The sequence below is a fragment of the Musa acuminata genome, chromosome BXJ3-4, assembly GCF_036884655.1.
Source record: "Musa acuminata AAA Group cultivar baxijiao chromosome BXJ3-4, Cavendish_Baxijiao_AAA, whole genome shotgun sequence".
NCBI lineage: Eukaryota > Viridiplantae > Streptophyta > Magnoliopsida > Zingiberales > Musaceae > Musa > Musa acuminata.
Window position 1 is genome coordinate 11,179,854 of NC_088352.1, and position 26,616 is coordinate 11,206,469.

Below are 26,616 nucleotides of genomic sequence, written 5' to 3' on the forward strand. Positions count from 1 at the left end.
AGTTATTGGTTCTTTACAGTACTTAGCTCTCACTGGTTCAGACATCTCCTTTGCAGTCTATAAATTATCACAGTTTATACAGAGGCCATCTACTATGCATTAGTCTGCGATCAAACGAATTCTGCGATATTTTAAAGGGACCCTCAATCATGATCTCTTTCTTCGTAAACACTCTTCACTTCATCTTCATGCCTTTGTCGATGCTGATTGGATAGACAACTTTGATGATAGAACATCCACATCGGGGTATATTGTCTTCCTTGATGCTAATTCAATCAGTTGGAATTCAAAGAAGTAAAAGACGATCGTACGGTCTACAACTGAAGCTGAATACCGTGCTATTGCCACTGCCACTGCAAAACTCAATTGGATCACAAATCTACTCCAGGAACTCAACATCAATTGCACTCCTACAATATATTACGATAATATCGGACATACCTATCTGTGCGCTAATTCGGTATTCTACTCCCGCATGAAACATATTGTTATCGACTTCCATTTTGTGCATGATCAAGTTGTCCATCGTCAACTTAGTATTTCTCATGTTCATATGGCTGATCAATTAGTCGACTCACTCACGAAACCTCTCGCTCATAAACTTTTTGCATTGCATCGATCCATGATTGATCTCCTTGATAGGAGCATCATCTTGTGGGGGCATGATAGTAGATACGATTTTCCTAACTGTACGAGGAAATCTCTCTACTCTGTTGAAAAAAATCCCTCCTCTCAACCTGTATAAATAGGAAGATAACATGTCAACGTAATAGCTTCAATAATTCTTCCATCTTCTATCTCTTTTAACAATACGTAGCTTTGGTTAAAGAACTGGTCCACGAAATAAGGCCAACAGAGGAAGGGCACTCCGTTTCTCACCCCTTCCGGTGTCTGAGTTCCAGCCACAATGAGACATGAAGCAAGCAACAGAAGGGTGTGCCAGCACCCTTTGCTGAGGTGCCCAGCCAACTATCCTTCCCCTACGCGCAACTCGCTCTCTGAAGCCGTGTGGATAGGAGTCGATGGCGGCGTCAGCGAGATCAGGCCTGACGACCCACAAGAACGGTCTGTCACAGAGCTCCAGCCCGAGTGCAAGCTCTTGGAACTGCCCGCGGTCGAACGTGGTGAAGCTACCGAAGGAAACGTAGACGACGGAGCTGGGACGCTGCTGATCCAGCCAAGCTTCGCAGGTCCCGTCCTCAGGCCACAAATGGCCGACCGGCTTACCGAGACGCTGCCCGGTGAGCAATGGTCCGACTGGCAGTATCTTTGGAGCGTAGGCGAACACTGGCTGCTCCACATCATATGATGAATTGCAGAGGAAGAATTCAGCAACCCGGCTCCTTTGGTCGTCGTCGAGCAAGTGATGGAAGATCTCCTTCTGCGTTTCTCGATCGCCATAGCAGTTCCATGTAAGATGAGCTGGGTACATGAGCGGCAGACCAGGGGCGAGTTGGAACATCTCTTGTTTCATTGGGAATCCTGCACAACATACCGACAATATCAAACCCAGATTCGGTATATGTGGATCGATCATCTTTTCTTTTCTCTGTCTCTGTTGTTTATGTGCACCATCATCTTTCTGGCAATCAATTGCTTGTGTTATCGTTAAAACTGCGAAAGATAACAGTGTTTGAACAGTTTTGTGACCTTAAAAGAATCATCAACCAATTAAAAGTTTCTTTCTTTATCTCGTATCATAGCTCTCGGATGTGCAGTACCGACCATTCAAAAGATCCTAACACAGTGATGCCAGAGACAGAACAGTATTACCATCTGCATCGATTACTCCATCTTCGATCAACTGGGGAATTTTCATTATCGTGGCAGCCACAGCGGCCGCCATCGGCCAGAACGCCGCCGACCGGAGGCCCTTCTCTCTCGCAACCTCGAGAACCCATGGCGCCATCCCGTCAACGACCATGCAAGTGATCTTGTCTTCACCAGGTTCGTGACTCTTCAGTATCAGCTCTTCCAAACACATGGGCAGGGTCTTCATCAAGCAGTCTCTCAGCTTCAGCAAATCGCGTCGGTCTTCTCCGGGAGCCAACCCATCGTCGAACGAGACCAAACGTATCATCGGGTCACATCATCATAAATGATGAGCAAGACCGCAGCCTCCTGTGAGCTTCCGCCCATCATTGCTAATGCATGTTGTCACCGTCCTAACCCTAAAAGACAGCAGTGGTTGAGCCCTTCGTGACCGACGGTTAAGTCAAAATAAAACCTTTGTATTATTTGTGATCTCTCTTACCTCTTTCATGGATTACGATGATATATTATACGTGCATTCATCACTTTAAACGTTTTCTTCTATCGTAGATTCATAGTGAATCGGAGCAACACGATTTCTTTCTTTTTCTTTGACACCTCAACGACATGAACGTGGACGTGTCGTCGCAATCCTAACCCCAACTATCGAAAAGGGGCAAACCCAAAAAGAAGTTTTTGGATCTGAGGGATAATTCAACCTTCTTAATATATTTATTTTTTAGTTGGACAAGAACGATAGGTGTACGGTTGTTAAGTCAATTATCGAAATCCTTTGGTGTTTAATAGAATATAATGCCTTTGCATCATTTGTGATCTCAAATTCCTTATCTCTTTTATGGATTATGGTACATTTTTATATCTATATTATCATTTTTATTTTTTTTCTTTCTCCATAGATTCTTAGTGAATTTTAAAATATTAAAATAAATATAAATTTATTTTTATTAAGACATCATAGTGGCGGCTAAGTGTGTTGTTTTTACATTTTATGTTAATTAGCATAATATTTTTTTTTTAATTTTATTTAAAATAAACTAAAAGAGCGATAAACATTGACTCGTACGGACGAATGTGGGTACTCAGTCCGCAAAATATCCATCCTTATTAGTTAAATAACGAGAGATGTACATCATATTTTGTATGATTCTAGTTCAAAAGTATATCGATCAAACATTAAAACCAGCATACTCGAGCATCGTGGCATAGAGTTTGATGAACGATGGTTAGCTAAGTTGGATCCACAAGCAAACACAAGACGAGAACTTGGTATCGAGTTGGTCCGCCGTAACCGTGGGCCGCTGCTTTAACATCCAATCGACGGCGGAGAGATCACGCAGCTTATGTTTCTGGCCGTCCGATCGATCACATTACGACCACGGATATCGTTCCTTTCTTGATCCCCAAGGCGAGCGCCCCCCACTTTGTAGTCCTTTCTTTTGTGCCTCACCTTCTTCGTGGGGGTTTCGATCTCCATGGATCCGCCGCAGGGGTCGCCACAGTCGTCGCCGGACGCGCAAGGCTCGCGGCAGCGGCCGATGGATGCGTCGCAGGGTCTTCGGCAGCCGCTGATGGACACACCGCAAGGTTCGCGACAGCCGCGGCAGCAGCAGTATCAGCCGAGGAGGCCAGACCCTCCGTCCGGTGGCGATAGCATCTTCAACGCAGTGGTTACGATTTTCTTGTTCGTGTTGGTAGTGGTAATCGCTCTCAGTGTCATATGGAATCTTTGGTTTGATTTCAGTCAGTCTTCCTTCGATTTTTAGCGTCTCTACAGTTATTACCGTATCGTGGTTCAGAATGGATTGCAGAATCTTCTACTGATTAGATAGTAAAATGGTCTGGGTAAACCAAAATTGGATCTAATGCTACCATTTGTGGCTTTAGAACATTCATCGGACGCATATTTAGTTCAGATTACATCTTGTAGTGTATGAGTGAACACATGGTTAATCTTCCATTCATGAGTCTTTATATCACTCGGCCTTTTTCGATTTCCCTACGGTGTTCGATATGTGACCATCGGTGGACTCGTCTATAATGTCGATGGTTTATCTTCCGAAATAAATTAGGGGTAGGCATAATCATCGAACATTGCAATTAGATGGATGGCTAAGATTGAGAAACCTTCAAACTTCTTGTGAATTACTTTTCGTTTATTGATTTTCACATCAAAGAGTATTTTGGTCATTGAGAAACCTGTTTCTCTTGCATTCTCGATTTTCTCTATTTTGAAGCAAGGTTTAATATACCAGCCCGATACTGATACTGGAAACCTGTGGAACTGGCACATATTGGTCGGTATGGTACTAATTCCTAGTGGTACACCCTGAAAGAAATAGTTCAGAAAAATTGTTTGGTTTTTTGGTGTTTGGTTGCCATGTCATGATTGATTGGACTGGTATTTATTGCGGGAGATACTTTTTGTAGGTATTGTTGGTATCATCATCAACAACAGGCTCAAGTCTCTCCATCTTGCATCAAGTTCCTGAAGGTCACGTTGGGGTATATTGGAGGGGTGGTGCCCTTTTAGAGGCAACTACTGATCCAGGTGTGCCTAAAATGAATTGTTCCATGTTTTTATTTTGCTGACCATAGACTGTTTAATAACTTTTTCATTTTTAGGTTTTCATTGGAAGTTGCCATTGATTACCCAGTTTGAACCCATACAAGTGACTATTCAAACTGATCAGGTAACTTTTAATTCCTCATTCGACCAAGTCCATGATATTAAACACATTAACGAATTCCTTCCCCCATTTGTGAAGAAAGACAAACAAATTTGGGTGCTCTGGTTGCTACTGAACCTTTCCTCAAAAACTGCACCTCAGTTTTATGATCACTTTGTACCACAACTCCATCCTGTTGTTCGCGGTGGTTCATGGACGCAAGTTGAGCTCTTCTTTTTGACATGTATCTTAAGTTGTTATATGCCATTTATCTTTTGGCAAGCAGGTTAGAGACATTCCATGTGGTACCAAAGGTGGTGTTATGATCAGCTTTGATAAGATAGAGGTACACTGGTTGTGCTCGTTGTTATTTTATTGCTTTTGTTGTATGAGACATTAATCATTTTTCTCTCTATCATGTTTAGTTTGTTCTTTCACCTTTATTTATGATGCTTACATATCTAGCAGGTCGTCAATCGGCTTCGTAAAAGTTTCGTGTATCAGACTTTGCATGAATATGGCGTTTATTATGACAAGACATGGATATATGATAAGATTCATCATGAGATAAATCAGTTTTGCAGTGCTCATTCTCTGCAGCAAGTTTATATTGACATGTTTGATCAGGTAAATAGCAGTTATGATATTTAACGTCTGAGTCATGTCCCAATATTAAAGCAGATGAGTTGCAATTGTTTGGGCTTCGAAACAATTAAATTCTCAGATTGATGAAAAAGTGAAAGATTCCATTCAAGCCGACTGTACACGTTATGCTCCTGGTATTGAGATCATTAGTGTTCGTGTTACAAAACCAAACATCCCTGTGAGCATTAAACGGAATTTTGAACTGATGGAGGAGGAACGCACTAAGGTATTTGCCTTTTCATCTCTATTATAGTCATCGAATTAATGACATGCCACTTTACTGCTTCCCATAGGACAGGAGCAAGTTGCATGTGGTTATCTACATATCGATGGTAATGCACATCAAGTTTCTGACAGCTTTTGAGATGAAAATATTTGGTGGAGAAATTTATAAAGATTTAAGGGATAGTATTTTGGAATGCTTGTAATTTGGCAGACCGGAGATCATTTGTATGCTTTACAGATCTCTTGCACGGATGAGGCTGTAGATTCTGAACTCACTATAGGCTAAAAGGGCCTTATGAATATGTATATGGTGGTAAATTTTTTAGAATTCAAGGTGCAATTATAAAGCATCGATAGACACTGAATAGCATGGACAGTACAAAATATCTTTTCATATGGAGTTGTACTGTTATTGCTACATTTGCAGCCATATACTGCAACACCAATACTGTGGTCCATTTACAAACTCAATAGAAACCTGATCCCTCGACAATCTATAGGGCATTTTCACATAAGCAGTTTGCTACCTAACTGTTAAATTGTCCCTTTTTTTAGGCACTGATAGCCATAGAGAAACAGAAGGTTGCAGAGAAGGAGGCCGAGACTCAGAAAAAGATAGCATTATCAGAAGCAGAGAAGATTGCACAGGTCAGCCAGATTCAAATGGAGCAGAAGCTAATGGAAAAGAACAGTGCAAAGAGGCAGGAGGAAATCGAGAATGAGATGTACATTGCACGTGAAAAGAGCCAAGCAGATGCTAACTTTTACAGGTGGGCCACTGTTTGTTGATCGGGTAATTGCTGGTGTGATACTTGTAAATGCTCGGTATTCATGATTTCTTTGCAGAGTGATGAAGGAAGCTGAAGCCAATAGATTGAAGCTCACACCGGAATTTCTTGAGCTCAAATTCATTGAAGCCATTGCAAATAATTCAAAAATTTTCTTCGGGGAGAAGGTTGATGAATGATTAATTGAATCACTTATCTTTTATCTTTTTCCCTTTCCATTATAATGGTAGTCTCAAGTATGAGCAAACTGTATGCAGGTACCCAATATGGTAATGGATCAGAGACTATTGGGCAACTATCTCGATGGCATTTCAAAGAAAGGTCGAGGGGATGTATAGAAAAATATGGTGGAACACATCTGCCATTTCATACAGTGGGATAATATGATATGGACTTCAGAGTTAGAATCTCATAATTTTCATGCTTGGAGCACCTACTTTTGGCCTCTCTTTTGCAGTTCATTTCTTTTATTCCATAGTGGACTTGGTTAGACTGCGGTTGTAAATGATTGGTAATATTTTTGCCTTACTTTTTCCGGCATATGCACCGTTTCTGTTTCATGCAAGAAAATACGTTGGCATCCTTCGCGTTGACCATTCTTCGGGTGAAATGAATGATACCAATCATCATGGCTCAGGTTTTCTTTTAATTAGGAAGAAATGGCACTACGTTAATTATTTATCTTGTAGGATTTTACTGGAAAGCTTTTGGTGATTTAGATCCATCGTTTGGACATTAAGTCCGGAACCAGCAGATTTTGTCATGGAGTTCTCTCCCCAAGCTAGCTAGAGATGAGAATAATAGAGTGGATATTGCCCCATCACGATGATCGCTTTGATGATCCTCTTAATTTTGGTCAAATGGCGTACGGAAAGAGGCAACCGAGTGAAGCGTCACTATATGAATTTGTAATCACTGCTGTTATGGCCATCATACATATCACATGGACATGAATACAGTTTGCGATGTTACATAGACATGAATACGTATATCGCTGCGATGTTACATAGACATGAATGCGTATATCGCTTTTCAAGGGCAAATGACATGAATACAGTACACCTATGTCAGCTTGAGATCGACATTATTTAGCACAAGTAATCTCCCCCTGAATTCGAATAGAATAAAAAGGCCCTAAACAGAATTTTCCCTCCAAAATTCTGTTGCTTCCTTTTAAGAGGGAACAAAGCCGATGGATTTGTCTCTCTCTATTCCGTCTCCCAAACTCTTGAACTCCTCCATTCCTCCTCTGTCTCTTCTCCGGATCACGCCGCCGCGACCTCCTCTACGACGTGTGGATGTACCGCCGCCGCGACCTCCTCTACACCGGAGAACGCCAAGCGGATCTGTGAACAGTCTTCAATCCGAATCGATTCCTCGGAGGTACATCCCTTCTTCCCTCTCCCTCTGGTTTCTAGATTTGTTCACGCCCGAATGGCTTTTTCTTGCACTGTTCGGGAAGCAATTCTTCTTCGTTTCTTTTTTCTCTTCCACCAAAAAATTTGATGCGGCTTCTGAACCCTGAACTGCAGCTATTTTTCTCGTAATCAGATTTTAGCAGATATTTAGTTGCAACCTTATTATTTCGTTGGTTCTCTTCTTCCAGTAGTCGAGATTGACGAGACATTTGTGTGGCGTGATATATTAAGATTTATACGTATATATAGGAATGTGGTTGGATCAAAAGAAATGTGATAATTCTCACAATGTATAAGCCACAAAAATCAACTTAGGAATGTATCAAAACATAAGGAAAAGGAGGAAATAAAAAAGGAAATATAAGTTAAAATTAGAAGAAAAGCTTGACTTTCTTTTCATATGCAGGGAAGTTGAAAGCACTTTCATATGAGTAGCTGCAATAAATAAAAGACCAGTTACATTTGACAAAAATAAATGTGAAGAAGTACGAAAACAATATGAAAAACCAGAGTTACGGTGGACGAAGACAGAAATTATTTGACAAAATATGATTATAGAAAGTACAAAGCAAATATCATATGAAAATAGGTATAAAAATGAATAAAAAATTGCATATGCATTAAGTTGAAAAATTAAAAACCAGAGTGTGATGGACGAAGACAAAAATTATTTGACAAAATATATTTATAGAGCAAAAAATTTATGAAAATAGGTATAAAAAGGTTTTAAAAAAACGCAATTGCATTCGTATAACTTTGACAAGAAAAACAGTGCCATGTTAAAATAAAAAGTATTGAAAAATTCAAATGAAAATCCAGTGTTAAACAAAAATATATGAAAATAGGTACTAAAAGGTAAAAAAACAAAAAGCAATTGCATATGTATGACTTTGACAAATGAAAAAAAAAGTGTTAAATTAAAAATATTAAAAATGTTTGCTAGGAGGGTTTGAATTCCAACCTTAAAAACCAGAGTTATGATGGATGAAGACAAAAATTATTTGACTAAATATAATTCTAGAAATTATAAAGCAAAGTTATATGAAAATATTACAAAATTGACAAATTAAAACCAGAGTTATGATTGATGAAGACAAAAATTATTTGACAAAATATAATTATAGAAAGTATAAAGTAAAAAAAAAGAAAATAGGTATAAAAAGGTAAAAACAATTGTGTATGTATATAAATGAAAAAAAACAATGCTATGATGGAGTAAAAAGGGTAAATTCATGAAAAAACTTTTATCTATTAAAATTTCTTATAGGGCACTCTTCCTCTAAAAAATTTGGAAACAATATATTTTTTAAATAATAATTTTATCTTATCGTTGGTTGCCCCTTTTGCTTTGCCTTCAGCCAACTAAGCCTGTTAGCCACCACCTTCGTCGTCACTCTTATCAGAATCTAACAGCTTTCGATGATAATGCTTCCTCGGAGTTGGTGGAGGGTGATTTGCTCGCAATAGAGGGGGGCGAATAACCCTCGTGCTAGGGTTATAGTGGAGGGGGCAACCCGACATGTGATGGAGGGGAGCAGTTAGCTCTCGCACAAGGGCTGCAATAGAGGGGGCGACCTTATGTGCATTAGAGGAGGGTTGTCGACTCTCATGCAAGGGTTACAACAAAGCGGGCAGCCCGGTGCGTGACAGAGGGAGGCGACCAACTCTCGCACAAGATGGAGAGAGATAACCAACTCTCACGCAAGAGCTATAGGTACGAGGGGTAGTAGACAACGATAGGCTCTCGTGTGAGGGTTGCATGTGACATTGAGATTGTGAAGGCGACGATGAGTTCAACGAAAAAAAAAAAAAATCTTTTCACGGAATTGGGGTGTTGTTTTAGAATTTTTCAAACTAACGACGCTCTTAGAAAAAAATAACCTTTTTTTTTTCAAAAATTCACCCAAGTAATAAATATATATGAAAAATTCAAATAATTTGATAAAATATAATTATAGAAGGTATAAATATAATTATAGAAAGTATAAAGGGAAAATTTATGAAAATAAGTATAGAAATCTAAAAAACAATTGCATATGTATACAAATGAAAAAAAATGATGTTATGATGAAGTAAAAAAAAATTAAAAATTCAAATGTAAAATTAGTGTTAAGCAAAAAGCAGATAGATAAAAAATAAATTTCGCTAGAAGGAGGGGGGCAGCTAGCTCTCGCACAAGAGCTGCAATAGAGGGGACGACCTTATGTGCATTGGAGGAGGGTTGTCGACCCTCGTGTAAGGGTTGCAACAAATAGGGCAGCCCGGTGCATGACAGAGAGAGGCGACCAACCCTCTCACAAGATGGAGAGCGGTAACCAGCTCTCATGCAAGAGTTACAAGTGCGGGAGGTAGCATACAATTAGAGGCTCTCGTGTGAGGGTTGCAGGTGACATTGGGACTGTGAAGGTGATGATGAGTTCAACGAAAAAAAAAAATATTTTCATGAAACTTGGGTGTTGTTTTAGAATTTTTCAAACTAATGATGCTCTTAGAAAAAAATAAACTTTTTTTTCAGAAATTCACCCAAGTAAAAAATATATATGAAAATTTTAAATAATTTGACAAAATATAATTATAGAAGGTATAAATATAATTATAGGAAAGTATAAAGGGAAAAAATTATGAAAATAAATATAGAAATGTAAAAAACAATTGTATATGTATACAAATGAAAAAAATGATGTTATGATGAAGTAAAAAAAATTAAAAATGCAAATGAAAAATTAGTGTTAAGTAAAAAAGTAGATTAGATTAAAAAAAAATATCGCTAGAAGGAGGGCTTGAACCTCCGACCTTCTGGTTAACAGCCACACGCTCTAACCAACTGAGCTATTCCAGCTTGTTATATATATCATATAATAATTAAATTTATCTAATTTATCTTTTCTTGTTCTAACTGTTACAATGCACAACATTACAATCACGGTAAAACTGTTACTTGGATTGAATTCATCTAAAACCTATTTGACATAACCCAACAATTACGCCAAACTTGTTGGTTTTCGTAGAGTGTGGATGAATTAGAGTAGTAAAATCTCAACAGAACTAGCTAGAGCTCAAGTATGGATTTAACTCAAACCTAGTCTAACATCACTGAACCCAACATAAAGTATCATTTTGATAAAAGAGAATATTTGAACTCATATGCTTTAGATAATCCGAGTAAGAAAATTCAAATCAACCTGACCCATCCCTAACTTGACCTGACATGGGACTAACCCAACCTAAATGAGATCAGGTTATGGCTGAAAAAAATTCCAACCAAAGGTCAGAATGAGTTGGATTGGAAAGATTAGTCTTTCACCATGCAAACATGGATTTTCTTTCTAGGATGAATTTTATGGATTATTACATATTCTACCATTGACATACAACAAGCTTAATGGAAGGAAAACACTGTATGCAATTTACTATCAAACTATAAGCCATAGAACTAGGACATAATTTACAATCTACAGTGCCTGGAATGAAGTAATGAGCAAACACAATGATATTAAATTTAGAGTTCACTGATTTATGGTCTAATACAAACAGCACACTCGATGGAAACTATTTTGTTAGGGATAGTCCACTACTAGCAGAACTTATTGCTACTTTACCGTGTCTTAACCCATGTCAATCACAGTTTTCAATGAGCTTTGTTTATGCAATATAAGTACAATCCCATGATAATAACTATTGTTTTTTAAGTAAAATTATCATAAGAGTAGTTCGTGTGAGGTCTGGATTGGGCTAGTTTTGTCGATGCTATGGGATCTTTTCATCATTCTAGAATTTTTAAGCATGTAATCATCATTTTTTAGTGGTTAATTTAGGTCGTTTCGTGAAATCCAATTTAGTGGCATGATTTCTGTTATTAATAGTCTTATTTGATTTGAAAGACCATAAAGTTCGGTTGCGTTGATGAACTAATGCGTCATGGCTAATGAGTCAGCACGGCCTGGTCCACGGATCTATATTGTGAGTCTTCGGCCGGCTAAGTTAGTTGCCGAGGTCAGTCACGCCCTCAGGACGAGGTGCTAGCGTCGGAATGTTAATTAGCGTCTCTCGTTCGGGATGTTAGTTGGCGGCTCTCCGTCAAGATGCTGGTTGGTGGCACTTGGTTGGAAAACTGGTTGGCGACTCTTCGTCGGGATACTGGTTGGTGGCTCTCCGTCGGGATGCTTGTGGCTCGGAGGGTGGCCACTCTCCTGCATAGATAGCCCTCGTTGGATGGTTGTCGACTTTGGCCCCTCAACGAGTAAATTAGTATTTGGTTGATTTGTTTTTGCCTCCCCTTGGGCCAGATGCCAGCCATAGGTTTTTATACTACTGTACGAGGGTCAGCCATACGCGGATTTAGTGTGGCAGTTGATCCTCGAGGGATGAGATGGTACATTTGTGCGGCCGCCATCCCGGGATGTGTGGAACAATGTCGTCTCGAGCTTTCCAGGACGGGATATACCGAGCAACGTCTTGGTACGGATTATGGCTCGGCATGTGGGGGTGCTCCTCTTGCTGACTTGGACTTGGTGGTGGCGTGGTGTGGCATTGATTGTGACATGTCTCGGACCCAAAATATACCTTATCACTCCCCCCACACCCCTCCCCCCCTGGTCAGTGACCGAGGAGTGGCTGGTCGAGGCGGGACTAAGCTCAACCATTGGGGGTACGATCGTTCTTAGGTTTTGGATCATCCATCTTGCCCTGAGCTGCTGATCGACCAGTCTTTTGTTTGTAGATATAGTGAACCTCCAGTCGACGAAGGCGACATCTCATGCCAAGGTTGTCGTGCCGTCATCTCGGGATGGCAAGGGCTCTGGAGCTGGGGACGCCTCGTAGAAGGGCACATTGAGGAGGACGCCGGGGTCTCTGGAGGCGAGTCGCCCACCGAAGAGGGCAAAGACGGGGATGCAGAAGGTGTATGCAAGCTCGGCTGCTCACACAAGTGCTACCCCAGGGTCGTTGGGAGTCGCTCCTCTAGGCGAGGGTTCGGAGAGCACGAAGGGAAAGGGGGCGGCCAGATCACCCGGTCGTGACCCCTTGAGGAGGCCATTGGCGCGCCCGAAGTCAATGCAGGACTTGTGTTGTGTCCGCTCTCGGGCCAAGGGCAACCGGTTCCAAGCCCTATGCATGGTCGATCTCCCCGTAGGGGAGCCAGGGACTCCCTACGCCTCGCGGTGGGTGAACTTCAAAGCCGACGATCAGATCTGGGCCGACGGGCCGACTGCTCAAGAGTTTACCCGAGGGGCGCTTCACCTGGCGCTGGCAAAGGAGCTCTACTGCTCCTCCTTGGATGTGCTGATGGATCGGGTAGCCAAGTCGTTCATCTGGGTAAGTAGTGGCGCTCTTCCCACGTTCGATTCTTCTTTCTGCGTGTGGATTCTAACGCCGATCTTCGTGCATGGCCAACATTATGCCATGGCACTGATCGACCGCATTTATGATGTCGGGCAAGTGATCGAGCGTTTGTCGAATGTAAACTTCGCTCTCTACATGGAGATCTTGGAGCTAAAGAGTGAATCTAGCCCTGAGGCCATCGCTGCGGCCGAACAACGTGCCTCGATCCTGGATGAAGAGGTGAATCGTCTGAAGGTCGAGCTAGAGGAAAACTGAGCCCATGTCCGGACGCTCGACGATGAGCTGCTGACCCTCTCCCGGGACGTCGACTCCACCAGGTCTTCCTCTTGGGCCATTGAGGAGATTCTGAAGGAGGAGTGCCTGGTGCTGCCCGAGAAGAACAATGGGGTGATCACCAAGTACAAGTCATCCCACGAGTTTGAGCACGGTCTCCAGAGAACGGGGTGGGTGACGTATGAGTTTGGGTATCGGGTTGCCTTTGCTCACTTTCGAGCAAAGTACCCGAACTTAGAACTAGAGTCGGACCCATTCGCTGACCTACCGAAGGATCAAAACGTTGACATGCCAGTAGATGTCCCCTTCGACGATAGGCCCGAGACTCCCCTTCCCAACTAGGAGTTGTAACTTTTTCTTTTTTACTTTGGTCGGGTCAAGTTTTGAGAATGTATTGCCCGACCACAATATGTATGTTTCTTTTAATCAATGAAAACTGTCTTTTCGGCATCTTGACCTTCTGTCTTCATGGATAAAACTTCTTTAAATTTGCTACGTTCCATGTCCATGGTAGGGGATTCCCTTCCATAGTTTCGAGACGGTAGGTCCCTTCTCGGACCATATCGTAGACCTGATAGGGGCCTTCCCAGTTTGGTGCGAGCTTTCCCCTCACTTGGGTCGGGTCGCTCACCTTAGCCTTTCGAAGGACGGGGTCTCTGACCTTGATCGGTCGCGGGTGAACTTTACAGTTGTATATTCGAGTCATCGCCTTCTTGTAATCCAATGTGTGCAGGTGCACCTCGGCTCTTGTAGGCAACGGTGCGCAAGGTTGGGAACACCATTTCGGGTGGAAGGACTACTTCGGTCCTGAACACTAGGCTAAACGGACACTCCCCCGAAGGGGTCTTGAGGGTCATTTGCATTACCCACAGGACGCTAGAGAGCTCGTCCACCCAAGCCCCATGCACGCTCGAGACCCTCTTCTTGAGGCATTCTGGGATTGTCTGATTTATTACTTTGGCCTGGCCGTTGGTTTGGTGGTATGCGACCGAGCTAAACTTCAATTGTATCTCGTATGACTGGCAATAGACCTTGAATTTAGTTGGTAATAATGTTCTTCCATGTGAAGCCTTGAACTTATTTCTCGGTAATGGATGTTAAGGGTTTGGCTTCAACCCACTTCGTGAAGTAGTCAACCCCAACTATGAGGAAGCGTTATTGTCCCGAAGCTAGAGAAAAAGGCCAGAGAAGGTCAAGTCCCCATTGGGCGAAGGGCCAGGCCACATCCAACGGGCTAAGAGGCACCGCTAGCTGGTGTTGTAGCAGGGCATGCCTTTGACACTATTGGCACCATTGTACGTATGATAGGGCGTCGTGGCGCATGGTCGGCCAATAGTATCCCTGTCTGAGGATCTTGAAGGCTAAGGTTCGGCCCCCGATGTGCTCCCCGCATATCCCCTCTTGGAGTTCGGCAAGGACTATTTCGACCTCTGGTGGTGTGAGATAGCGCAGGAGGGGTTGAGAGAAGGCTCTCTAGTACAGTTTTCCACTGACCTCATAGTATCAGGCTTGGGTTCGCCTCAGTCATCGCGTAATCATCGGGTCGTCAGGTAGTGTCCCGTCCTTCTTGAAGTGGAAGATTTCTTCCATCCAGTTCAGCGAGACCTTTGTTTCGATGACATCATGGGTTGGCATTATCGGCACCATTATGGATTCAGTTGTCGAGATTGATTCCGGGCTGCAAGCATAAGTCGACCCGACAAAACCATCGGCCTGCGCGTTTTGCACCCGAGGTACCCTTGTGACAGAGAGGCGGTTGAAGCGACGAGTGAGCCATTTTGCTTCCGTCAGGTATAACGCCATTGTTGGGTCTCGGGCTTCGTAGCTCCCTTTGACGTGTCCCATCACCAACTGGGAGTCACTGAAAACCTCAAGGTTACCCACATGCATCTCCAAGGCGAGGCGTAGGCTGTGGAGTAGCGCCTCGTACTCGGCCTCATTGTTGGTGGCCCAGAATTGTAACCAGAGCGATCTTTTGTAGGTTTCTCTAGATGGGCTTTTCAAGATAAGTCCGACCCCGACCGCCTCTACAATGGTCGAGCTGTCCACATGCAGGGTCCACGTGCTCTTGTCGTGCTCCTATCTGACAACATGATCTTCAAGAGTCAGTTCGGAGATGAAGGCGGCCAATACTTGGGCTTTGATGGCTGTCCTGGGGGCGTATTGGATATCGAATTTGTCGAGCTCAACCGACCATCACAGCATCCAACCCGATGCGTCGAACTTGGAGAGGATTTGCCACAATGGTTGGTCGGTTATCACTTTAATTGTGTGGGCTTGAAAGTACTGTCATAACTTTAAGTCGTTTTCATTAGTGCGAGGGTCAGCCTCTCGATTGGGGAGTACCGCACCTCGGGTCCGACAAGGAAGTGGCTGACATAATAGACAGATTGTTGTGTTGGTGGTGTTTCTCGAGTTAGCACCAAGCTGACCGCTTGTGTCGAAGCTACAAGGTAAAGACTGAGGGTCTCGCCCGGCTCGGGTGAGGCGAGTCGGGGCAAGCGAGCGAGGCACGCCTTTAGCTTTTCGAAGGCTTCCTCACATTTCGGGGTCCACGCAAAGTTGTCGACCTATCGTAGTGCCCGGAAGAAGGGGAGGCACTTGTCGCCTGATCGTGACACGAACCTGCTGAGCGCCGCCAGCTTCCTTGCGAGGCGCTACACCTCCTTGATCAAGCAGGGGGGCTGTATCTCAGTTATGGCCCGAACCTTTTCTGGGTTAGCGTCTATCCCTCTCTGGTGGATGATGAAACCGAAGAATTTTCCTGAGCTGACCCCGAAGATGCACTTGGTGGGATTCAATCGCATGTTGAACCGCTTGAGCATTCGGAATGTCTCCGCTAGGTCGGCCAGATGTGTGCTTGCAATCTTGCTCTTCACGATCATGTCGTCTACGTACACTTCCTTGTTCCTCCCAAGTTGTTGCTTGAACAGCTTGTCGATCATTCTTTGGTAAGTTGCCCCAGCATTTTTCAAGCTGAAAGGCATCACTTTATAGCAATACACTCCTCTATCGGTGATGAAGGTAGTGTTCTCTTGGTCTTGTGGTGCCATCCAGATCTGGTTGTAGCCCGAGAATGCATCCATAAACATAAGGAGTCGGTGTCATTGACTAGATGGTCTATTCTTGGGAGTGGATAGCAATCTTTGGGGCATGCTCGATTGAGATCGGTGTAGTCAACACACATCCTCTAGTTTCCATTGGTTTTCTTAACGAGGACTACATTCGACAACCACCGAGGGTATTTCACTTTGGTTATAAATCCTACCTCTTTAAGGCGGTCGACCTCGTGGCTGATTGCCTTTTGTCGGTCGGGAGCGAACTTCCTTGGCTTTTGCTTCACCGACCTAGCCTCGGGGTGGATGTTGAGGTGGTGTTGGGTCACCCCTAGGTTGATCCCGAGCATCTCCTTGGAGGACCATGCAAATACCTTCGCATTTTCCTTTAGGAAATCGATGAGCTGGAGTTGATTTGCTTCGAGGAGTGTTGCCCTAATTTTTACGGTCAAATTGGGTTGGTTCCTCTTTAAGGGTACCTCGGTGACTTGTTCAGGGGGCTCCAGGTGCATTGGGTCACCCTAGGTAGCGCCGCCTTGATTCGCCTGGGTCGCTTCGGGATTCCCCGACCCCTACTGAAGTTGAAAATTTGATGGCCCGGTGGTAGGTGGAAACTACCGTTTTCAGTTTGTTAAGTGTCGGGGGACCGAGAATGACATTGTAGGCCGAGGGTAGATCGACTACCATGAAGGTAGTCATTGTCGTCTTGGCTCTCGACTCTTCCCTGATGGTGACGGGGAGTGTGGTGGTCTCGAGCGGGGAGATGGAATCTCCGGTGAATTCGGTGAGCGCCGAGGTCATGGGAGTGAGGTCCTCATTGGTTAAGCCGAGCTTCTTGAAGGCGTCGAGGTATAGCACGTCGGCAGAGCTCCTGGTGTCAACCATCACCCTTTTGACCTGAGCGTTGGCGATCCGGATAGAGATCACCAAAGTGTCGTCATGATGGGAGCATTCGACCTCCTCAGTTTCGAAAGTGATTTTGGGCTCGAACTCGGGTCTGGGGCATTTTTCCACCGTGCTTCAAGCGTAGGCTTTCCTTGCCGTTGAGCTGTTGCCGCTTACTGCCTATCCTCTGGTAATGACATCGATCTACCTCTCGATAGGTCCCCTGGGGTGCGGAGTTGCTTCTCCTGGTTCCTTGAGGTAGACCTTTCTCCCTGATCTGGAGAAAGATCTTAGTACGGGACATATTCAGAGGCAGAGGCGGGGGCCTCGGGAGTAACAACTCAGGCCGATCGGGCCTCCTGCTAGGTTGTGCTGGTGGCACCGAAGCCGCTCCTCGGGCCTGCTCCATCCTCGGCATCTTGTTGTCCTCGCGCCTCCCTCCCATTAGGGCTTCAGCAACGATGTACTGGTTGGCCCACTGTAGCATCTTAAGGATGGTCACGGGCGGCTTCTCAATCAGCGACCAGAAGAACCTCAAGGGCCTCAAGCCCATTAGAAATGCCTGCATGACCAAAGAAGGGTGAGCATCCGGGAATCCCCGGATTTCAATGGCAAAGTGTGCCACGAATTGGGAGAGCGATTCATCCTCACGTTGGGATAACGTGAGTAGGGCGGCGATGGAAGGCTTAGGTTCACGTTGGCCATGAAGTTTTGCTTGAACTCCCTTGCGAGCTGATCAAAGGATGAGATCGAGAACGAGCGCAGTTGGCTGAACCATGCTCGTGTCAGTCCTCTAAAGGTGGTCGGGAATGCCCGACACATCAGGGCATCAGAGGTGCCGTAAAGGGCCATCTGAAATGCAACGACATGCTTTGCAGGGTCAGAGCCATCATCATATGTTTCCAATGCTGGTAGCATGAAGTTGAGTGGTACAAGCTTGTCATGTATTTCCTGAGTAAAGGGGGATCCACCCGAGCTGCCTTTACTCGTCTCGCCCTGTGACTTCTGGAATTCGTGCTAGAACTCATCCAAGCGTCGGTTGACCATAGACAGTTGGATCCTGAATGAGTCATCCGCCGAGTCCGATGATATGGTATCAGGCTCGGGGTAGGATGGAGTGATCCAGCCAGGTGCGGTCATGCTTTGCTCGGGTAGGCCTCTCAGATTTATTGCCTACTCTCGGGCTTCTCTTGTCCCGAGTTGCTCCTTGCTCGGCCTTTGCTGCATCAGGTAGGTCCGGGGGAGAGAGCCTCAGATCATTAAATAGGCGCCAATAATGATCCAGCATCAAGGCCGGGTTCCCCTCATCTTTGAGGACGGGGAGGGGCTGATCCTCGAGTCTGGAAGGGGAGTGGCCGGCCGATGGTTCTCCCTCGAGGGGAACTCCTGTGGGGTGCTCTTGTGACATGATCCTCCTTCTAGTGCTAAAAATGTTGATGAACCGATACGTCGTGGCTGGTGAGTTAGCACGGCTCGGTCCGCGGGTCAATGTCGGGACTCTTCGGTTGGTTGAGCTAGTTGCCGAGGTCGATCACGCCCTAGGACGGGATGCTGGCATCGAAATGTTGGTTGGTGTCTCTCGGTTAGGATGCTGGTTGGTGACTCTCGATCATGAGGGTTGCAGCTCGGGGGGTGGCTGCTCTCCTGTATAGAAGGCTTTCGTTGGGTGGTTACCGATTTTGGCCCCTCAACGAGTAAGTTAGTGCTTGGTTGGTTTTGTTTGTCTTATCCTTTTTTATCCAGATGTTGACTAAGGGTTTTTATACTACTGTATGAGGGTCGACCGTATATGGGTTTGACGTGACGGTCAATCCTCGAGAGGCGAGGAGGTACCTTTGTGCGGCCACCATCCCAAAACGTGCGGAACGACGCCATATGGTACCGTCCCGAGCTTTTCGGGATGAGACGTACCAAGTAACGCCTTGGTACGGATCCTGGCTCAGCATATGAGAATACTCCTGCTAACCTGGCGGTGGCGTGATACAGCATTGGTCATGAAGTGGCCAGTGCCCAAAATATATCTTATCAGAGAGCAACATATATGTCAAGTGATAAATGTATGATGTTTTTCGACACAAACTTAATACTGATGGACCCGATCATCATTCACGAGATGGAGGTCTAGGTTTCATTCTAAGATTTTATAACTCAATGACTTTGTTTCCAGGATATAGAAGCACCATTGATAGATCAAGTTTATACAAGGTGGCAGCTGTCATTCGTCTCATGTTTGTTAAGCAAAAGGGGACACAAAAATTCATATGGAGATAGATAGGTGCAGATAATTTAGTCTTGTTAATCGACAACAAACATAACCTCCTTGGGCTCCTTGGGAAAGTAGTAATGTGATTTACGATATTTTGGAGGAGTTGAACCGAGAATTAAAGGTTATTCATGTCTACGTAGAAGGCAATCATATTACATTTTTTATTTAACATTGCTCGATCAAGGCTCGTTTGTCGCTTGGGGATCTGATTTTTCAGATGATTTTTATAGAGATTCTAATTCTCTTGTTCTTGCTACCATAATAGAATAATGTGATTTTATTTTTCTTCAAAAAAATCATGCTACTTAGGCACTGGTTGGAAAGTTTTGCTGGGTTGAATAAATGTAATAGACTTTGGTACGATAGCCATCCTCCTGATTCGGAGATTTTGGTCTCTATGGGTGTAAAAGACTTCTTTATTAATACAGCTTAATTATGCTTTTTGAGAAAAAAAAAAGCATATAGCATTATTTCGATAATTTTTCACCCTAATACTTCTTATTCCCATTGTCTTAGAATTACCAACTTATGGTTTTTTTTAAAGAGTATTTCATGCATCATATGATATCAGTACACGATTTTTTAGAGCTGACCATCATTAGATTTCCTAAAAAAAGTAAATTTATGATTTTTAATAACTTATGGCATCATTTGCTCAGAGAAAGGAGTATGTATCGAGGCTCCAATTTCTTTTCCCTTAAAGCATCAACAGCATGTTCCAACTGTCTACGAAAAATAATAAGCAACATGCCACTATTTGTTTGTGTATATTTAATTGCAATTCAATCATAGTAATCAATTCAGTAGAGATTTCTAACTAAGCCCGCTCAAAATGGGCCGGGTTCGGTCCGGAAGAATTATAGTAGGCCCCATAGGGCTTGGCGCCAAAAGGCGCGAAACGACGAGACGGCCTCCCAAAAATATTTCGAAGCACTCCACATGGTTTCACAAAAAAAACCGCGGTAAAAGCACTCCAAAGCCTCTTCCCGCCATATACGATCGATTCGCCGGGTAATAAAACAGGATTCCCCATCTCCCTCTCCCTTCATTTCCCCCTTCCCCTCTTCTCTCGTCTTCCCCCAAATCTCTGCTGCTTCCCACCATTATCCATCAGAGGATCTCCATGGCGTCGGATCAAGTGGAAATGAGGAAGTCGGTGACGCCAGGAGCGGTCTCGATGCTCCTCTCCAACTCGTCTCCTGATTCGCCCTCCGACATCCCGGAGATCATCGTACAGGTCGTCGATCTCAAGCCCATCGGCAGCAGCAGCACCCGCTTCACGTCAGTGCTTCCTCTCTGTCTTCTTCTTGTGGATCGCTTCTCTCTATGACAGATTTGTTTTCTTCTCTTCATTATTTTCTTGGAAATGAAACATCTGCCTCTCCGTTGTTTGTTTTTATGCTAGACTATAACTTTATGCCGGATCTTTGAGAGAAGAACTATGTTCGTGTTATACATGTTGCATCTTTTTGGCCATTATCAAGCGATTCAAATTAGCTTCTTAGATCTGTTCATGGTTGTGTGGACCAAAATTATTGGTTACCCGTATGGTCTCCTTAAGAATCTTAAGGAAACTGCCGTCTTCAGAAGCTAATTATATTTTTGATGGCAGATTTATGGCTAGTGATGGGAAGATGAAGCTGAAAGCCATGCTTCCAACTCATTTTTCTTCAGAAATCAATTCCGGCAAACTCCAGAACCTTGGCCTCATCCGCATTCTGGATTACACTTGCAACTCCATTCCAAATCAACCTGAAAAGTAAGTGCAAATGATTGCAAAATTTGTTTACCCTTACAATCGGAAGAACCTTGATGGCCAAGGGCTAATCTTGATTGACGCGCTTCCAGGGCTTTGATTGTGACAAAATGTGAAATAGTCTGCCCCTCACTTGATATGGAGATTAAAAGTGATGTGAAGAAGGAAGAGACGGGAATAACCCTGAAACCTAAGCAAGAGGCACTGATCAAAATTGATGCGAAGAAAGAGGAACTTGGAATGAGTATGAAGCCCAAGCAAGAGATGGTGACAAAGTCTGCTGTTCAAATTGTTCGTGAGCAGCATGGGAAGTAAGTGTCATTTGTGCTATCTGATATGTAATGGGTATATTTGTTGATTCATTCACGCTCGCTATGCGTATTCTTAGTAATATTGCCATGTACATCACCTTTTGGAATCCAACTGCAAAGTGATTTTGTTACTAAATCTCCTGCAGTGCTGCTCCTGCTGCACGACTGGCAATGACAAGAAGAGTGCATCCTCTTGCCTCTTTAAATCCGTATCAGGGAAATTGGACCATAAAGGTTCGACTCACAAACAAAGGCAATTTGAGGTCATATAGGAATGCCAGAGGAGAAGGCCATGTCTTCAATGTGGAGTTGACAGATGAAGATGTAAGCCTGCTTTCTATATATATACCTAGTGCCACGTTAAATTTCTACGTTGCTTTCTTTAATTGCTTATTGTTAAACTATGCTAAATTCGTTTTCAGGGTACCCAAATTCAAGCTACCATGTTTAATGAAGCGGCAACAAAATTTTATCCTAAATTTGAGTTAGGCAAAGTCTACTATATCTCAAAAGGTTCTCTCAGGGTTGCAAACAAGCAGTTTAATACCGTGCAAAATGATTACGAGATGACCCTGAATGAGAACTCCATAGTTGAAGAGGTCGAAGGGGAGGCGTTCGTCCCCGAAACCAAGTACAACTTTGTCAGGATCGATAGGTTGGGAGCTTATGTTAATGGCAGGGAGCTTGTAGGTAAAACTAGATGTGCTTTTACTGGGATCATTTGTGAGAATATTCTTTAGTAGCTTCCCCCATGAAATCCTTGTTTCTTTTATATGCAGACTTGATTGGCATTGTTCAGAATGTTTCATCGACTTTAAGCATCCGGAGGAAAAGCAACAATGACACCATTCCCAAGCGCGATATCACGATTGCTGATGATTCGTATGTTATGCGTGTCTGATTTATTTTCATTTCTACTTCACGTCTGATTCAACCATATTTATATTTGATGAGCTTTCAACCGATTTTGTTGCAGGAATAAAACTGTTAATGTCTCTCTTTGGAATGATCTCGCAACTGATGTTGGTCAGCAGTTGCTAGACATGGTTGATACCTCTCCGGTTGTAGCTATAAAATGCCTTAAAGTAGGAGATTTCCAAGGTACTCCGCGTTCTTAATAACTCCGTTTTTGTCGAGTTTTGAAAGAGAGGAATGCAAAATGTCAATGTATTACCATATTCATAATTTTGAGTGCATGTCGCAGGCGTGTCTTTATCAACTTTAAGCAGAAGCACAGTGGTGATCAATCCAGACTTACCTGAAACAAAGAAGCTGAGATCCTGGTGAGATTCTTGGCTTCCAAATGTATACTGTCAGCTTGCGAATGTAACTACTTTCTTGCTGTGATTCGACAGGTATGATTCAGAAGGGAAAGGCACTTCAATGGCATCCATTGGTTCAAACTTGATCTCCCCTAACTCCAAGACTGGATCGAGGTCCATGTATTCTGATAGGGTCTTCCTTTCTCAAATAACAGACGATCCAACTCTGGGTCAAGATAAGGTACGAACTGATGAATTTGCCAACAAAAAAATAATTAATGAGCTGTGTAACATCATCATTTCCCGGTTCTTCTGAACTACTTCGTGGACAGCCTGCCTTCTTCAGCATAAACGTCTACGTAAGTTTCATCAAGCCTGACCAGACAATGTGGTACCGAGCATGCAAGACATGCAACAAGAAGGTTACCGAAGCTGTTGGCTCTGGGTACTGGTGTGAATCGTGCCAGAAGAACGATGATCAGTGCTCCTTAAGGTAACAATATACAGCCTAGAAGAAAGAGACGCAAGCATGCATTAGCTCTCACACTTCCTAATGTCCAATTGTGCCTGTACAGATATATAATGGTGGTAAAGGTCTCGGATCCTTCAGGTGAAGCCTGGCTTTCGGTTTTCAATGAGCCGGCAGAGAAAATCATGGGATGCTCTGCTGATGAGCTTGACAGGGTAAAAACAGAGGTAACTACTTCCGAAAGTACAACCAGTAAGATCCGTTGCTTGTTCTTGATCCATGGCTCAGTCATCTTTGTTCCCTTGTTGATGCGTGCAGGAAGGTGACGAGAAATACCAACTCAAACTGAAAGAAGCAACATGGGTTCCGCACCTGTTCCGGGTCAGCGTTGCATACACCGAGTTCATGAATGACAGGAGGCAGAGGATAACGGTCAGGGCTGAGGCTCCTGTGGACTGTGCAGCTGAGTCGAGCTACCTTTTGGAAGAGATCCACAAGTTGTCCGTCTCTTAAACATCTTGTTCTATTGCGTTCCTTTTTTGACCAAATCTTAGCAGCTGGCGTTGTTCCTCCATGGAAGAATGCTAATTGCTTGCTAGTATTGACTGGATGTAATATATGCTCTGCTGTTCCATTACCTCTGAAATAGTACCAACAAATTGGTTCTCGTCTTGTTTATGCATATCCCCCCACAGTTGCAGCTTCTGCAGGATTCGGCCTCCTCGAGCTACTAGCTACAGCTAAGAACACATACACCCGAACGCATCTCTTGGTATTATGTTTTCTTGTTTTCTGTGACGATCGAAGTCCATGGTCACAACAAGGAGAATGGGGAGGAGTTGACGACGATGTGGCGGAGGGGATTGGTGACGTCGTGGCCACCGGCGTGCTTGACGAACTCGGCAGGGGTGAGAAAGCTGCCATGGCACACGCACACTATTCTCACCTCTTCCCCCTTCCTGTACTTGTACAGGAAGCCTTCGATCCTCCTCCCGTTGGGCCCATCGCCTCTGGTAGACACGAATGGCATCTTCTCCATCATCTTCCTCTCCATCTCCTTTATCCCATTTGCTCTTACAGCAACTTGCTTGGTTGATGTTTCATTGCCCACCGAGTGGATCATGGAGGAGTTCTTCGTCTCTGTCATGCCAAACCCTGTGCAAAATACATATACTGTAACTATATGCTAAGTAAAAAGGAAAAGAATTCAGTCGTAGGCAATCGATGAAACGCGTATAACGCGAAAAAAGAATAACCAAGGTAGTCAACGTGGATTCAATACCTTGCGGTGCCCGGTTGCCCAAGGCACACGCGCCGGCGGTGCTGCTCCCCTGCGATCCAAGAGATCCATGTGAGATCGGCGGAAAGTTCCCAGGCACGTCCACAGGCCGAGCAGCCGCCCTTTTCGACCCACCCACCGTCCAAGCCGGCAGACCTGGAGGAGTAACCCCATTTCTTGCGCCTGCGACATGGTCCGCCACCGCCGCTGCCATCGAACCCGTCACTTCCTCGTCTGGTTTTTCCCCAGCCTTTGCCGCCCCCGACCTGATCGAATTCCTTCTCTCTAATCTCTTCCGCTTCGCCTCCAACCTCTTGAAGCTCTGCATCTCCTTCCGCTTCCGCCGCTCCTCCTCAGTCTCCGTAGGCAGCGAGCTCGTCCTCGTCAGGGCGGCAGCCGGGACGATCGGGAACTCGGGTTCCCACGGAAGCGACGTGAAGGACGCGATCGACGACGAGCGGACCAGCTTCTTCCCCTTGGGGTCCGCGCCGAAGCACCCACCGAGGGAGAGCCCGAGGCTAAGCTCGATCTCATCGGAGTCCCCTTCCGTCACCTCCGTCGTCTCGTCTCCGTATCCATTCCCAACGAATCGCCGCAAAAAATCTCTCGCGGATCGTTCCATTCCCAATAACAGCCGCTCTGTTCCCCCCTTCGCTGCCTCGCCCTCCATCACAGGATCCGCAAGGAACCAAGAAACCGAAGAAAGGAACAAAGGAAATGAAAACTACCAAAACTGCATCAAAGAGTGAACGATCGTTCACAGGTTTGGTCTTTTCACCGACACGTTCAACATCCAGTCGGTGTGTTCGCGTTTGACTCAAGATCTTGTGAGCAAATCGACGAAAGAAACGCGAAATTAGAGCACCGGCGAGGAGAAGAAAACAGGGAATATGGTGGGGGCGGGGGGGTTTTTCGCTTCAGGAAGCTAACGAGAGCGGTCCGCAACGCACGGTTGCGAGCGGAATCGAGGAGGAAGCCATTAAAGATCTGACGACGAATGAGAGAGAGGGCGCGGGGGAAGGGGACGAGGGCGACCGCTCGCTCCGCCTTCAGTGTTCCCGGACCTTTTTTTGGAGCTTCCCCAAAACGCCCTCCACGTAGCGATGGGCCCTTAACGCGACACTTGTCCAACTTGTGCTGGCCCAACCCACACGTGGCGAGGAAAGGATGGGGGTCGGGTTGTCGCGACACAAGTGGCGGGACTCTTCGGGTTCCGGTGGGGACCCGTCAGGCGACACGTTTCGATCGGAGAAAAGATGTGGCTTCGTAGACACGTGTCGCACTGTCCTCCGGTGGCTCCTCGTGACATCGGCAATTCACATTTTTATGATTCCCGAATATATATCTGTATAATCGAGAAATGTGGTCGTTCGCCAACGGTCCGATCTGGATTGACGGATGGATCAGGAGCCGTCAAACGCACGACCTACGGTGATCCATGTGTGGCGTGATGCACCGGGAAGTCACAGCTGCCGAGTCTTTGACCCGCGGTCAAAAAGGAGCCCAGAGGACCCGGGCGGAGACCACGAGCCGGCCACGTGCGTTGCTCCAACTGGGATGCCCACCTCGGCCCACCGAAATCGAAGGTGACATCCACGCCCTCCCCAACTTGCGCGACATCGAAAAAGCGAGGCGGGACGTGGGGCGTCGCGTCTGCCGCCACGTCGTCGGACAGCGACCTCGTGACAGCTAGCGCGGCGGGCAAGTTGCGCCGTCGCGGTCCCTCGAAATCTCCATCGGATCCGGCCTGCCGGGACGCGTCATCTTCGCTGAGGTCACGTTCCGGACCGCAGCAGCGCCGATTCGCCAGCCTTGGGACCCGATCCGGATACGTGGGCGGGCAAGCAGCCGTCCGATCCTTTGACGTTTGATTCGCGCTGATACGACGCAGTGCAAAGCGTCAAATTGGGGGGAGGGGTGCGCGCGCTAAATAATTGCCGTAGCCACGCAGTTGGACGAAACGGTACGCCATGAACAGAGGGAGAGAGGATGACTCCTCCAACGTGGCATTATGTGCCCGCCACCGTGACAGGGACACAGCATCCATGTCTAAGCCAAAGAGGGGCCCACGTGGATCTCATCGTCATCCATCAAGAATATATTGCTGTTGTTGTCGTCCATCAAGAATCTTGCACGTATCCGAAGACCGACCTGGAGCGCTTGCTGAACGTGGATCACATCCGGATGCATGCCCCCTTTAGTGT

General features: G+C 45.1%; 3 protein-coding genes and 1 pseudogene across 5 annotated transcripts; 2 read left to right on the forward strand and 2 right to left on the reverse strand.

Moving 5' to 3' along the window:
- Window positions 1–732: 732 nt before the first annotated feature.
- LOC135636339 (UDP-glycosyltransferase 83A1-like) lies at window positions 733–2,080 on the reverse strand (annotated as a pseudogene).
- Window positions 2,081–3,183: 1,103 nt separating this feature from the next.
- LOC135637059 (uncharacterized) lies at window positions 3,184–6,637 on the forward strand. 3 transcript variants are annotated; one of them, XM_065149414.1, is made up of 9 exons: window positions 3,185–3,464; window positions 4,201–4,321; window positions 4,396–4,463; window positions 4,726–4,785; window positions 4,908–5,066; window positions 5,164–5,310; window positions 5,865–6,079; window positions 6,156–6,264; window positions 6,355–6,637. In XM_065149414.1, the coding sequence occupies exons 1-9, from the start codon at window positions 3,246–3,248 to the stop codon at window positions 6,433–6,435; spliced, it is 1,179 nt and encodes a 392-aa protein (XP_065005486.1). In that variant the 5' UTR covers window positions 3,185–3,245; the 3' UTR covers window positions 6,436–6,637. The 3 variants fall into 3 exon arrangements, with proteins under 3 accessions (XP_065005487.1, XP_065005486.1, XP_065005485.1); XM_065149413.1 differs by having other exon boundaries at window positions 3,186–3,470; XM_065149415.1 differs by lacking the exon at window positions 5,164–5,310 and having other exon boundaries at window positions 3,184–3,470.
- Window positions 6,638–20,376: 13,739 nt separating this feature from the next.
- Window positions 20,377–23,800, forward strand: LOC135636739 (replication protein A 70 kDa DNA-binding subunit B-like). Its single transcript, XM_065148726.1, has 12 exons — window positions 20,377–20,616; window positions 20,948–21,094; window positions 21,184–21,402; window positions 21,549–21,726; window positions 21,825–22,092; window positions 22,182–22,284; window positions 22,379–22,503; window positions 22,607–22,685; window positions 22,758–22,905; window positions 22,997–23,157; window positions 23,240–23,360; window positions 23,452–23,800. Exons 1-12 carry the CDS (start codon window positions 20,459–20,461, stop codon window positions 23,644–23,646), a joined length of 1,902 nt encoding a protein of 633 aa, XP_065004798.1. The 5' UTR covers window positions 20,377–20,458; the 3' UTR covers window positions 23,647–23,800.
- On the reverse strand, window positions 23,126–25,340 carry LOC103981426 (ninja-family protein 6). Its single transcript, XM_009398158.3, has 2 exons — window positions 24,416–25,340; window positions 23,126–24,288 (listed from the first exon to the last, which is right to left on the reverse strand). Exons 1-2 carry the CDS (start codon window positions 25,080–25,082, stop codon window positions 23,948–23,950), a joined length of 1,008 nt encoding a protein of 335 aa, XP_009396433.2. The 5' UTR covers window positions 25,083–25,340; the 3' UTR covers window positions 23,126–23,947.
- Between the last annotated feature and the right edge of the window lie 1,276 nt (window positions 25,341–26,616).